This window comes from Mus caroli, unplaced genomic scaffold (genome assembly GCF_978045245.1).
Source record: "Mus caroli unplaced genomic scaffold, Mus_caroli_1 scaffold_8, whole genome shotgun sequence".
In the NCBI taxonomy this organism is placed as follows: domain Eukaryota; kingdom Metazoa; phylum Chordata; class Mammalia; order Rodentia; family Muridae; genus Mus; species Mus caroli.
The window spans coordinates 59,787,326-59,802,931 of NW_028227263.1; the positions used below are offsets into that span (position 1 = coordinate 59,787,326).

At 38.9% G+C, this 15,606-nt stretch overlaps 1 protein-coding gene across 1 annotated transcript; it reads right to left on the reverse strand.

Annotated features, from left to right (window-relative positions):
- Positions 1–13,550: 13,550 nt before the first annotated feature.
- On the reverse strand, positions 13,551–14,477 carry LOC110297456 (olfactory receptor 14C36-like). The gene has a single exon (XM_021166211.2). It carries the CDS (start codon positions 14,475–14,477, stop codon positions 13,551–13,553), a length of 927 nt encoding a protein of 308 aa, XP_021021870.1.
- Between the last annotated feature and the right edge of the window lie 1,129 nt (positions 14,478–15,606).

The window sequence follows — 15,606 nt, forward strand, 5'->3', positions numbered from 1 at the left end:
AATTTATGGTACTGGTTCAACTTGTGGTCAACATGTAGAAGAATCCAAATTGATCCATTCTTATCTTACTGTACAAAGCTCAAATTCAAGTGGATCAAGGACCTCCACATAAAACCAGATACACTGAAACTAATAAAAGAGAATATGATGAAAAGCCTAAAACACATGAGAACAGTGGGAAATTTTCTGAACAGAACACCAATGCCTTATGCTCTAAGATCAACAATAGACAAAGGATGCCTCATAAAACTGCAAAGATTTTATAAGGCAAAGGACACTGTCAATAGGACAAAACAGCAACCAACAAATTAGGAAAGGATCTTTACAAATCAGCCATGCAATAGAGGGCTAATATCTAATATATTCAAAGAACTCAAGAAGTCCAGAGAACCAACGAACCCTATTTACAAACTGGGTACACAGATAAAGAATTCTCAATTGAGGAAACTGGAATGGCTGAGAAGCACCTAAAGAAATGTTCAACATCCTTTGTCATCAGGGAAATGCAAATCAAAATGGCCCTAAGATTCTACCTCATACCAGTTGGAATAGCTAAGATCAAAACTCAATTGACAGCAGTTGCTGGTAAGGATAGGGAGAAAAACGAACACTCCTCCATTGGATTGAAGGTGGTACAAGCACTCTGGAAATCAGTGGGAGGTTACTCAGAAAATTGGACATAGTACAACCTGAGGACCCAGCTATATCACTCCTGGGCATTTACCAAAATATGCTCCAACATATAACAAGAACACATGCTTCACTATGCTCATGGCAGCCTTATTTATAATAGCCACAAGATGGAAACAACCCAGATGTTCCTAAACAAAGGAAAGGATACAGAAAATGTGGTACATTTTCACAATGGAATACTACTCAGCTATTAAAAACACCGACTTCCTGAAATTCACATGCAAATGGATGGTACTAGAAAGTATCATCCTAAGTAAGGTAACCCAATCACAAAAGAACACACATGTTATCAACTCACTGATAAGTGGATATGAGCCCCACATCTTAGAATACCCAAGATAAAATTCACAGAAAACATAAATATCAAGAAGGAAGACCAAAGTGTGGATGCTTCAGTCCTTCTAAAACGGGAAATAAAATATCATTGTAACAAATATGGAGAAAAATGTGGAGCAGAGACTCCAAGAAAAGCCATCCAAAGATTGCCTCACCTGGGGATCCATCTCCACACAGTCACCAAACACAGACACTATTGGTGATACCAAGAAGTGCATGCTGACAGGAGCCTGATAGAGCTGACTCCTGAGAGGCTCTGTCAGAGCCTGAAAAACACAGAGGCAGGTGCTCAAGGCCATCACTGGACTGAGCAAAGGGTCCACAGTAGAGGAGTTAGAGAAAGGACTGAAGGAGCTGAAGGGGTTTGCAACACCATAGGAAGAACAGCAGTATCAACGAAGCAGAGCTCTCAGGGTCTAAACCACCAACCAAGGAGTACATGTGGAGTAACCCATGGCTCCAGCCATATTTGTAGCAGAGAATGACCTTGTTGGGCAACAATGTGAGAAGAATCACTTGGTTCAGTGATGGCTTGATGCCTCAGTGTAGGGGAATGTGAGGGTGGGTAGGTGAGAGTGAATGGGTGGGTGGAGGCACACCCTTATAGAACCAGAAGGAGGACAGATGTGATAGGGTGTTTCTGGGGTGGAAATTGGGAAAGGGTATAACAGTGAAATATAAATATATAAAATATTTAATGGAGAGAAAGTAAAAAAAATGATATAAAATATCTTGGAGTAACTCTAACCCACCAAGTGAAAGATTTGTGCTGTTATTTGAATAATAATGGCCTAGATAGGATAATATATTGGATTGCTTAGTCCTAAGGGTGTGATGCTACTTGAGAAGGATTTGGCATTAGTCCTTAGTTGAGTAAGTGTGTCCTGGTTGGAGAAAGTGTGTCACTGTAGATGCAATGATGTTTCAAAAGTCCAAGACAGAGAAAAGCGCCGGGGTAGCTAGGGCACAGGGTCGTCTGACACTCGCCAGCTACCCACAACACCCGCCACAGGATCTTAAGAATTCTGGTGAGTGGAACACAGCTTCTGCTCCAATCCAATTGCGCGGGACCTGAGACTGCTTTGGTTGGGGAGGCAGAAATCCGGCCTCAGTAGGGCCACAAGCCTCTCCGGTCAGAAAAGCGCCGGGGTAGCTAGGGCGCAGGGTCGGCTGACACTCGCCAAATACCCACAACACCCACCACAGGATCTTAAGACTTCTGGTGAGTGGAACACAGCTTCTGCTCCAATCCAATTGTGTGCGGGACCTGAGACTGCATTAGTTAGGGAAGCAGAAAAACAGCCTGAGTAGGACCACAGGCCACTTCCGGCCGGACCAGCACCGGGGAAGCTAGAGCGCAGGGTCGGCTGACACCCGCCAGCTAGGCAGGACCCCCGCCACAGGATTTTGAGACTGCTGGTGAGTGGAACACAGCTTCTGCTCTAATCTTTAAACAGTGACAATAACAACAACTAATCCCAGAGATTACCAGATGGCGAAAGGTAAACGTAATAATCTTACTAACAGAAACCAAGACCACTCACCATCATCAGAACCCAGCACTCCCACTTCGCCCAGTCCAGGGCACCCCAACACACCGGAAAAGCTAGACATGGATCTAAAAGCATATCTCATGATGATGGTAGAGGACTTCAAGAAGGACTTTAATAACACACTTAAAGAAATACAAAGGAACACTGGTAAACAGGTAGAAGACATTAAAGAGGAAGCACAAAAATCCCTTAAAGAATTGCAGGAGAACACTGCTAAAGAGTTACAAATCCTTAAAGAAAAACAGGATAACATAATCAAAAGGGTAGAAGTCCCTACAGAAAAACAGGAAAACACATTCAAATAGATGATGGAAATGAACAAAACCATACTAGACCTAAAAAGGGAAGTAGACACAATAAAAAAAAACCCAAAATGAGGCAACACTGGAGATAGAAACCCTAGGAAAGAAATCTGGAACCATAGATACGAGCATCAGCAACAGAATACAAGAGATGGAAGAGAGAATCTCAGGTGCAGAAGATTCCATAGAGAACATCGGCACAACATCAAGGAAAATGTAAAATGCAAAAAGATCCTAACTCAAAACATCCAAGAAATACAGGACACAATGAGAAGACCAAACCTACGGATAATAGGAGTGGATGAGAATGAAGATTTTCAACTCAAAGGACCAGCAAACATCTTCAACAAAATTATAGAAGAAAACTTCCCAAATCTAAAGAAAGAGATGCCCATGAACATACAAGAAGCCTACAGAACTTCAAATAGACTGGACCAGAAAAGAAATTCCTCCCGACACATAATAATCAGAACAACAAATGCTCTAAATAAAGACAGAATACTAAAAGCAGTAAGAGAAAAAGGCCAAGTAACATATAAAGGCAAGCCTATCAGAATTACACCAGATTTCTCACCAGAGACTATGAAAGCCAGAAGATCCTGGACGGATATTATACAGACACTAAAAGAACACAAATTCCAGCCCAGGCTACTATACCCAGCCAAACTCTCAATTAACATAGACGGAGAAACCAAAGTATTCCACGACAAAACCAAATTCACACATTATCTCTCCATGAATCCAGCCCTTCAAAGGATAATAACAGAAAAAAAACAATACAAGGACAGGAACCACCCCCTAGAAACAACAAGAAGGTAATCCCTCAACAAACCTAAAAGAAGACAGCCACAAGAACAGAATGCCAACTTTAACAACAAAAATAACAGGAAACAACAATTACTTTTCCTTAATATCTCTTAATATCAATGGACTCAACTCCCCGATAAAAAGACATAGACTAACAAACTGGCTACACAAACAAGACCCAACATTTTGCTGCTTACAGGAAACTCATCTCAGAGAAAAAGATAGACACTACCTCAGAATGAAAGGCTGGAAAACAATTTTCCAAGCAAATGGTATGAAGAAACAAGCTGGAATAGCCATTCTAATATCTGATAAGATTGACTTCCAACCCAAAGTCATTAAAAAAGACAGGGAGGGACACTTCATACTCATCAAAGGTAAAATCCTCCAAGAGGAACTATCAATCCTGAATATCTATGCTCCAAATACAAAGGCAGCCACATTCATTAAAGAAACTTTAGTAAATTTCAAAGAGCACATTGCACCTCATACAATAATAGTGGGAGACTTCAACACACCACTTTCACCAATGGACAGATCATGGAAACAGAAACTAAACAGGGACACAGTGAAACTAAGAGAAATTATGAATCAAATGGATCTGGCAGATATCTACAGAACATTCTATCCTAAAACAAAAGGATATACCTTCTTTTCAGCACCTCATGGTAACTTCTCCAAAATTGACCACATAATTGGTCACAAAACAGGCCTCAACAGATACAAAATTATTGAAATTGTCCCATGCATCCTATCAGATCACCATGGACTAAGGCTGATCTTCCATAACAAAATAAATAATAGAAAGCCAACCTTCACGTGGAAACTGAACAACACTCTTCTCAATGATACCTTGGTCAAGGAAGGAATGAAGAAAGAAATTAAGGACTTTTTAGAGTTCAATGAAAATGAAGCCACAACATACCCAAACTTATGGGACGCAATGAAAGCATTTCTAAGAGGAAAACTCATAGCTCTGAGTGACTCCAAAAGGAAACTAGAGAGAGCACACATTAGCAGCTTGACAACATACATAAAAGCACTAGAACAAAAGGAAGCAAATTCACCCAAGAGGAGTAGATGGCAGGAAATAATCAAACTCAGGGGCGAAATCAACCAAGTGGAAACAAGAAGAACTATTCAAAGAATCAACCAATCAAGGAGCTGGTTCTTTGAGAAAATCAACAAGATAGATAAACCCTTAGCCAGACTCACTAGAGGGCACAGGGAAAGCATCCTAATTAACAAAATCAGAAATGAAAAAGGAGACATAACAACAGATCCTGAAGACATCCAAAACACCATCAGATCCTTCTACCAAAGGCTATACTCAACAAAACTGGAGAACCTGGATGAAATGGAGAAGTTCCTAGACAGATACCAGGTACCAAAGTAGAATCAAGATCAGGTTAATGATCTAAAAAGCCCTATATCCCCCAAAGAAATAGAAGCAGTCATTGATAGTCTCCCAACTAAAAAAAGCCCAGGGCCAGACGGGTTTAGTGCAGAGTTCTATCAGACCTTCAAAGAAGATCTAATCCCAGTTCTTCACAAACTATTCCACAAAATAGAAACAGAAGGTACTCTACCCAACTCATTCTATGAAGCCACAATTACTCTGATACCTAAACCACAAAAAGACCCAACAAAGATAGAAAACTTCAGACCAATATCCCTTATGAATATTGATGCAAAAATCCTCAATAAAGTTCTTCCTAACTGAATCCAAGAACACATCAAAACAATCATCCATCCTGACTAAGTAGGTTTCATCCCAGGGATGCAGGGATGGTTCAATATATGGAAATCCATCAACGTAATCCAGTATATAAACAAACTCAAAGACAAAAACCACATGGTCATCTCGTTAGATGCGGAAAAAGCATTTGACAAGATCCAACACCCATTCATGATAAGTCTTGGAAAGATCAGGAATTCAAGGCCCATACCTAAACATGATAAAAGCAATCTACAGCAAACCAGTAGCCAACATCAAAGTAAATGGTCAGAAGCTTGAAGCAATCCCTCTAAAATCAGGGACTAGACAAGGCTGTCCACTTTCTCCATACCTATTCAACATTGTACTTGAAGTCCTAGCCAGAGCATTTCGACAACAAAAGGAGATCAAAGGGATAAAAATTGGAAAAGATGAAGTCAAAATATCACTTTTTGCAGATGATATGATAGTATATATGAGTGACCCTAAAAATTCCACCAGAGAACTCCTAAGCCTGATAAACAGCTTCGGTGAAGTAGCTGGATATAAAATTAACTCAAACAAATCAATGGCCTTTCTCTACACAAAGAATAAACAGGCTGAGAAAGAAATTAGGGAACCAACACCCTTTTCAATAGACACAAATAATATAAAATATCTTGGCGTGACTCTAACTAAGGAAGTGAAAGATCTGTATAATAAAAACTTCAAGTCTCTGAAGAAAGAAATTATAGAAGATCTCAGAAGATGGAAAGATCTCCCATGCTCATGGATTGGCAGGATCAACATTGTAAAAATGGCTATCTTGCCAAAAGCAATCTACAGATTCAATGCAATCCCCATCAAAGTTCCAACTCAATTCTTCAACGAATTAGAAAGTGCAATCTGAAAATTCATCTGGAATAACAAAAAACCTAGTATAGCAAAAACTCTTCTCAAGGATAAAAGAACCTCTGGTGGAATCACCATGCTGGACCTAAATCTTTACTACAGAGCAATTGTGATAAAAACTGCATGGTACTGGTATAGTGACAGACAAATAGACCAATGGAATAGAATTGAAGATCCAGAAATGAACCCACACACCTATGGTCACTTGATCTTCGACATGAGAGCTAAAAACATCCAGTGGAAGAAAGACAGCATTTTCAACAAATGGTGCTGGCACAACTGGTTGTTAACATGTAGAAGAATGCGAATCGATCCATTCCTATGTCCTTGTACTAAGGTCAAGTCTAAGTGGATCAAGGAACTTCACATAAAACCAGAGACACTGAAACTTATAGAGGAGAAAGTGGGGAAAAGCCTTGAAGATATGGGCACAGGGGAAAAATTCTTGAATAGAACAGTAATGGCTTGTGCTGTAAGATTGAGAATTGACAAATGGGACCTCATGAAACTGCAAAGCTTCTACAAGGCTAAAGACACCATCAATAAGACAAAAAAACCACCAACAGATTGGGAAAGGATCTTCACCTATCCTAAATCAGATAAGGGACTAATATCCAATATATATAAAGAACTCAAGAAGGTGGACTCCAGAAAGTCAAATAACCCCATTAAAAAATGGGGCTCAGAACTGAACAAAGAATTCTCTCCCAAGGAATACCGAATGGCAGAGAAGCACCTGAAAAAATGTTCAACACCCTTAATCATCAGGGAAATGCAACTCAAAACAACCCTGAGATTCCACCTCACACCAGTCAGAATGGCTAAGATGAAAAATTCAGGTGACAGCAGATGCTGGCGAGGATGTGGAGAAAGAGGAACACTCCTCCATTGTTGGTGGGATTGCAAGCTTGTACAACCACTCTGGAAATCAGTCTGGCGGTTCCTCAGAAAATTGGACATAGTACTACCGGAGGATCCAGCAATACCTCTCCTGGGCATATATCCAGAAGATGTCCCAACCGGTAAAAAGGACACATGCTCCACTATGTTCATAGCAGCCCTATTTATAATAGCCAGAAGCTGGAAAGAACCCAGATGTCCCTCAACAGAGGAATGGATACAGAAATTATGGTACATTTACACAATGGAGTACTACTCAGCTATTAAAAAGAATGAATTTATGAAATTCCTAGCCAAATGGATGGACCTGGAGGGCATCATCTTGAGTGAAGTAACACAATCACAAAAGAACTCACACAATATGTATTCACTGACAAGTGGATATTAGCCCAAAACTTAGGACACCCAAGATATAAGATACAATTTACTAAACGCATGAAACTCAAGAAGAATGAAGACCAAAGTGTGGACACTGTGCCCCTTCTTAGAATTGGGAACAAAACACCCAGGGAAGGAGTTACAGAGACAAAGTTCGTAGCTGTGATGAAAGGATGGACCATTTAGAGACTGCCGTATCCAGGGATCCTTCCCATAAGCAGCCTCTAAACGCTGACACCATTGCATACACTAGCAAGATTTTGCTGAAAGGACCCAAATATAGCTGTCTCTTGTGAGACGATGCCGGGGCCTAGCAAACACAGGAGTGGATGTTCACAGTCAGCTATTGGATGTATCACAGGGCTCCCAATGGAGAAGCTAGAGAAAGTACTCAAGGAGCTAAAGGGATCTGCAACCCTATTGTTGGAACAACATGATGTACTAACCAGAACCCTGGAGCTCTTGTCTCCAGCTGCATATGTATCGAAAGATGGCCTATTCGGCCATCAATGGAAAGAGAGGCCCATTGGACTTGCAAACTTTATATGCCCCAATAAAGGGGAATGCCAGGGCCAAAAGAATGGGAATGGGTGGGTAGGGAAGTGGAGGGCGCTATGGGGGACTTTTGGGATAGCATTAGAAATGTAACTGAGGAAAATGTGTAATGAAAATATTAAAAATTAAAAAAAACCCACCAAAATGAACAGAAACACTTGAAGTAAATGAGATGGTCAGGCAAATAAAAACAACAGATGCCATCATGGACAGACAAGAACAAGCAGAAGAATGATTTCAGAGATGGAGGACAAAGTCAAGAGAGCAATACAAATGAACACACATATACTTTTGTGTGATAGACACATGAAAATGTAATTGATAGTAAAAGCATGAACCATGAAGTGAACCTTGGGATCAGAAAAACTATTCTACCTGCATGGATGTATATCATCACTGAGATGTATATATAGCATTTGGAACTGGACAGATGTCTACATAGGAACATTAATATAGCTACATGATGATTCTATTTGCGACTTTATTACAATAACTTTTTTTGAGATAGGGTTTCACTATGTAGCCTAGAACTCACAGGTTTTCACTCTTTCCTAGAACTCACAATGTAAACCAAGCTGGCCTCAAATTTGTTGATTCACCTGCCTCTGCCTCTGGGATTAAAGGTGTGTACTACAATCCTGGTCCAATAAAGTGATTTTTAAAAGTGAAAAAAACAAACAAACAAACAAACAAAAAAACAAAAGTCCAAGACAGGTCCAACATTCACTTCTATTGACATCTCTTCCTTATGTCAATTCCTTATAGCAATAGAAGTGAATGTAGAACTCTCAGCTACTTTCCCAGAGCCATGTCTGCTGGGATGCTCCTGTGTTCTCCACTCTGATGATAATATACTAAATCTTTGAAGAAGTAAGCAATCTCAGATTAAACGTTATCTTTTATAAGAGTTTCAGTAGTCATGGAGTCTCTTCATAGCAAGAGAATACTAAGACAACTTGTATGACCAAAGCTTTAAGATGTTGATGAAAGAGTGAAGAACGTATCAGAAGATAGAAAGATCTCTCTTGCTTATAGATTGGTAGAATTAATATAGTAAAATTGACTATTCTACCAAAATCTATCTATAGTGCAATTCCCATAAAAATTCTAACACAACTTTCACATATATTGAAAGAACAATTTTCACCTTAATATGGAAACACAAACACACTCACCCACACAGCTATATCTCAAACAAAGCAATGCCAGGATAGCTAAAATAACCCTAAATAATAAAAGAGATATGAGAGGTACCACCATTGATTACTTCAAAAGGTGCTACAGAAAATGATACTACCATCAAGGAGATGTTTTTCATTGGAATCCAATGTGTTGTTCATTGAAATACACATACCTATAGAACACTTATGACAATTGATTTTTGATGAAGAAGCCAGAAATGTACACTGGAAAAAAGAAAGCATCTTCAACAAATAATGCTGAAAAAACTGGATGGCTGCACTTAGAAGAATCTAAATTGATCCACATACATGTCCACAGGCTGTGCAGAACAGATGTCCCTGGTGGTTAGTCTGTGGTGAGCCACTCATGAAGGTGATATCTTGAAGATCTGGCCCTCCTACTCTCCTGTGGTGAGGTGGCCTGGGTATGAAGTTGATGCTGTCCTGTCCCCTGTTCCCCATTTGTCACCTGTTTTAGCCTCTGAGGGCATGGGAGCCTGCCCCCTCACTGGCTCTAGCACTTCGGCATCACAGTGGAGCTAGATTTGATGGAAAAGGCACAGATGAACCAGTTTTGAGGTTATCAGAACAGGTGAGAGATTCTGTCCCTTCAGAGACTGCAACACTTGGGAGAGTAGACTCTGTGCCTTGACTGGGCAGCACAATGGAGCTTCCTCTCTGAAGGTGTGTGTGCTTGCAAATAAAATGGACCTGAGGGCATGAGAGCAGGACAGATGACTCTGCCTCACTCTGGTGGCAGCATATGGTGATCTAGCTGGAGCAGTGCTGGGAAGAGAAGTGCAGAAAGCAAGAGGCAGCTCACTGACCAGCTCAGATCCCAGGCTGAGTTAAAAAATCAGTAAATCTATACCATGTGGGAATGATTGGGAAAGTGCAAATCCTGCTGATCCAAAGCTGCAGGAGGAAAACCAGGAAAAGTCTTAGTAAGGATGCATTAGTTGGGAGAGTAGGCCCTGTGCCTTGATTAAGCGGCACAATGGATCTTACTCTGAAGTTGTGTGTGTGTGCTCATAGATAAAATGGCCCTGGGAGCATGAGAGCACTAGAACTGACTGCCTCAGCCTGATGGCAGCCTAGGGTGACCTAGTTGAAGCACTGCTGGAGAGCTTGCACTTGCAGTGCAGAAAGGAAGAGGCAGCTCACTGACCAGCTCAGGAAATAGCTAGGCCCATATCCAACGCTCTGTTTTCAATCACCACTAAATCTATATCATCTGGGAATGATTATGAAAGTGACAATCATGCTGACCCAAAACTTCAGGATTTAATGATTAAACACAGTAAAAAGGGGAGCAGTCTTAGTGAGAATGAAATATTAATGGTGTCACAGAAGCCATAAACCTGGAACCAGACTAATGACTCACTGCAATGAATATTTACAGGTGAACAGGTGTGAACAAAGGGATGTAGTGTGGGAAACACTGTGACATACTACAGCTTCCATGACTCTCTATACATGGTGTGTGTATATGTATATGTATGTGTATGTGTGTGTGTGTGTGTGTGTGTGTGTGTGTGTGTGTGTGTTATTTTGTGTGTGTATGTTGCAAGCATGAAAACCAGATATGAGCTGAAGGGGAGATAAGTGGGACTGGAGAAAATACTGTGAAGTTCACAAAAAATAAATGGTTTTATAAAAAAGAACTTTTTGAAACTGAGAAGTTTCTGCATACCAAAGGAAAACATCATTCAAAGTGATAGCCTAGAGACTGAGAAAATATTTTCAACAACTCTACATCAAACAGAAGGCTAAAATTCAAAATGTACAAAGAACTCAAGAAAGTAGATACCAAGAAAACAATAACCCAGGTAAAAAAATGAAGTATATTTCTAAACAGAAAATCTTCAGAGTAAGAAGATCAAATGGCTGAGAAACATTTAAATAAATGTCCAGAACACCTCATCATTAAGGAAATGCAAATCAAATCTGCTGCTGTTTGATATGAAAATTTGTAGACACTATGGAAATAAGTTTAGCATTTCCTCAGGAAAGTGGAAATCAATTTATCTCAAAATCCAGCTATATTGTTCTGGGACAAATACCTGGGTGTCACTTTATCTTACCACAGAGAAAAATGTTCAACCATGCTTATGGCTGTTTTATTTATAATATGCAGAAATTTCAAACAATTTAGGAATTTCTCTACTGAAGAAAATGTGATACATTTACACAAAGGGATATGAAACATTTGTTAAAAACATGACTTCTGGGGCTGGTAAGATGGCTCAGTGGTTAAGAGCACCCGACTGCTCTTCCGAAGGTCCAGAGTTCAAATCCCAGCAACCACATGGTGGCTCACAACCATCTGCAACAAGATCTGACGCCCTCTTCTGGAGTGTCTGAAGACAGCTACAGTGTACTTACATATAATAAATAAATCTTAAAACAAAACAAAACAAAACATGAGCTTCCTTAACTATATAATAAACTCATTGTTTAAAAAAACAAAAACAAAAAAGAAAAAACAAAACAAAACAAAACAAAAAACCCCATGACTTCTAGCAATCAGAGTTGGGGTCTCTCTGTCTTTTTCCTGCTTGTGAAACCCTTCCCCTCTTACTGGATTGTGTTTTCTAACCATGATGTGAGGAGTTGATTTGGAGAAGAGATGAGGTAGAAACACTGGAGGCAGGGGAAGGAGAGGAAATGGCAGTTGGGATGTATCATGTAAGAGAAAAAAATAATAAAAGTTGAAATCATGAATTCAAGAAATGTCACAGGTATACTGGTGGAACTAGAAAAAAAAAATGATCCTGAGTGAAGTAACCCAGACCCAGATAGACAAATATGGTATGTATTAACTTATTTCTGAATATTGGCCTCTCAGTCAATGATAATCTACAATCCACAGAACCACTGAAATTGGTTATAGAGTAAAGAAGTATGTAAGAATGATAGATATCAATAGAAAGTTTAAATAGTATAAATTGTTATGGCAGGGATGTGGCAACCAAAATGGAAGAATTAAGGAGTGTTAAGGGAGAGGAGAAGAGGATAAGGAAGGCAACCTAGCTCACAACAATGGCTTGTTGCAAGAGTATTACAGAAACCTAATGAAGTAGAACCTTCTTAAAATATAAACACATATGAAGGCAATCCACAGGGAATTGCAAAATAATGGAGAAGACAGAGTGCCATCAGCAAATGAAGTCCTAAATACTAGGATTGGTTATGTTAAATTGAATAGTTCGATAAAAGTATCCCATAGTAATCTGCAAAACAACTAATGAATTGCCATGTGTATGCATTGCTCTCCAAACACTGACAGGAATGCCGACTTCAGAAAACATACCCACCACCACTGTAGTGATCCTGAGATTTGGTAGCCCCAGGACATAAAGTGATAACAAATACTACCCTTCCCAAAGTTTTAAATTATATTAAATTTTAGAACTTAGCAATACAATAAATCTTAATGACAATCCACTATCGTCATAAATTAGTGCCTTCCTCAGCCCTCATCAGAGACATTTCACCTTGCAGTAGATGAGAACAAATACAAAGACCCATAGCCAGATGCTATGCAAAGACTGAGAGACATTGGAACAATCATCTCTAAATTGTGGGATGCCCTAATCAAATCTCTCCCATCTGGGATCTGTGAGCATTGTGCAAGAAGATGCATAAGTAGTATTTGAGCTAGAGATGATGGAGGACACTAAAAAATTCTTTTTCTAAATTGGTCTATGCACATAGTAATTCCCAGAAACGTATGAAGCATGCATGGGCATAAATGGTTCCAAACAGACAGGGTCCTAGAGTTGAAATGAGAAGTAGACACATGCCCCTATCTCTAACCCAGAAAAAAAAATCTCTAATTGATGAATACTTTTAAGTTTAAATGTAGTTTCCTCCAAGGGAAACTCACTGGATAAATCAGTTGCAATTAAAGTTGGTCTACATGCCTGGCAGTAGATGGCCAAGATAAAACAAACTCAAGGGATACAATTAGACATTCTTGTAAAATGATTTATTGTCAAGTCTTATTCTTTTTTTCTTTAATCTTCTCTCTTTAAATTTTTATTCTGTCTATATATGAGGACATGGATGGGAGGATAAGGATGTGAGGACAGGTGTGGAGCAAGGAACTGGGATGAGTAGATTGAGGGAAAATTATAAGGAGTATATATAATGCAAAAAAATCTGTCCAATAGTCTAAAATGTTTTTAATGTGTGTATGTATTTGTGTGTTCATATTTTTCTTTATTTTATTCAACTATGAAAGAAATCTGAATATTACTTTCTTCACAGCCTCCTTTATCTGTTTGTTTCTAAGACTATAGATAATAGGGTTTAAGAATGGTGGAACAATGGTATAAAATACAGAAAGAGTCATATCCTCAATTATTTCTGGGGTTGCTGGAGGTCTTAGATACACATAGGCACCAGAACTAAGAAACACAGACACCACAATAATGTGAGGGACACAGGTGGAAAAGGCCTTCCCTCTTTCTCCTTTGACAGGAACCTTTAACACTGTTGATAATATGAGAACATATGATATGGCAATGAAGGTAAAGCAGCTACCACTGAACCCAATGGCAGTCAGCAAAAGTAAGAGTTTGTTGTTAAAGGTGTCAGAGCAAGAAATCCTCAGCAAAGAGGGGATATCACAGAAGAACTGAGGGACTATATTAGAGTGACAGAAGGACAGCTGGAAAGTTTTGAATGTGTGCACACTTGCAAGGATAAGAGAGGTAAGTAGAGAAGCCAGTGTCATCTGAACACAGAATTGGTAGGTCATAATCACAGGGTACATGAGAGGTTTACAGATGGCCACATAGCGGTCTTGGGCCATGGTGGTAAGAAATTGAACCTCTACACATGAACAAAAGATGACCAAAAAGATTTGTGCTGCACACCCAGCCACAGAAATATTCCTGTGGTCAGTGAGAGAGTTGATACAAGCATTGGGCACAGTAACAGAAATGTAGCATATATCTAAAATGGATAGATTCCTGAGGAAAAAGTACATGGGTGTGTTCAGTGTCTGGTCAACTGTAGTAACAATGATGATGATAAGATTCCCTAACAGGCTGCCCAGATATGCCAACAGGAACAGCACACTGAGTAGGATTCTGAGCTCCCAAGTTTCAGCAAAAACCTCCAGGAGGAACTCAGTCACCATGGTAGAATTCATCATAGTCTCAAAGTACAGGAGGTTTATCTGGAAGAGAAAAGCAGCAACTGAGAATAACTTAATTGATAGAGCACTAGCATTTCTCTTGAAACTTTATTTTTGTTTTCTAAAACTGGCCTTTATGTGTGAAAAATCAAGTATTTTTTCTTTGACTTGCATATGTTTTTATTATGCTTTGTTGTTAATACACATATATTTGGCTGTCTGTCAAATGGTATGGCATGACGTTAAGTACTCAATTAATTTCCATAATGATAGCTGTCTCATGAATACTATTATCTTAATAAGTATTATGTTGTTTAATATAAAGTTATATAATATGGTAAGTTCCTCTTCTAGATAAACTACTAGCATCAATTAGGAATGCCCAGAGTATTTAACATGTGGAATATATTTGTAAAACTGTTCGTGTATTTATTAAAATATATGTACTTAGATATTAAATGTAGTTATGTTGTATGATTATTTCAAATATACACATATATGTCTATCAATATGGAATGGGCTGGAGAAAAGAAATGAAGATGAGACACAAAGACATAAAAATAGTTTGGGAAAGAGAACTAAAGTTGATCAAGATAGAAGTGAAAGCTGAGGAAATTATCTTACTCATGTTTTAGCATGTGTGAGTCTTTTAAAATAGGCCATTTGCTTGAAAACCTAGGCAGAGTTAAGTAACATGCTTAAGATAGAATTTTTTCTTTTTGGGGGATCCTTCGGTTTTCTAGAAATTTAGTCATATTATAGATGATGATTTCAATTTCTTAAAAATGAGTACTTGGATATATGAATAGTAAAACCTGAAATATTGCTCTGCTAGCTAAATCCTGGAACAAAGACAGCTTTGTACATATAGCTAAACATGATACAATGCATGATAACTTTTATGTTCTTATCAGTTTGAGTCAAGTGTAGCTGATGTCAAAGTACCCTATGAAATTGCACACCATGTTTTCCTAGTAGAGATCAACATACTGTCAATTTCCCAGAATAAGGAGTGGTATATAAATACTTAAGTTCTAAAATTCATTATTAAATATAGGGTTGGTGAAGAGTTCAGAGTATGAAATTAAATATAAATTCCCATTAGCTTATTGAAATAAGCTAACACTTTTTATCAAATACTCATGGC

Excerpts from the sequence above, each read along its gene's own strand:
- LOC110297456 (XM_021166211.2), bottom strand. The coding sequence starts at position 14,477 with ATGATGAATTCTACCATGGTGACTGAGTTCCTCCTGGAGGTTTTTGCT.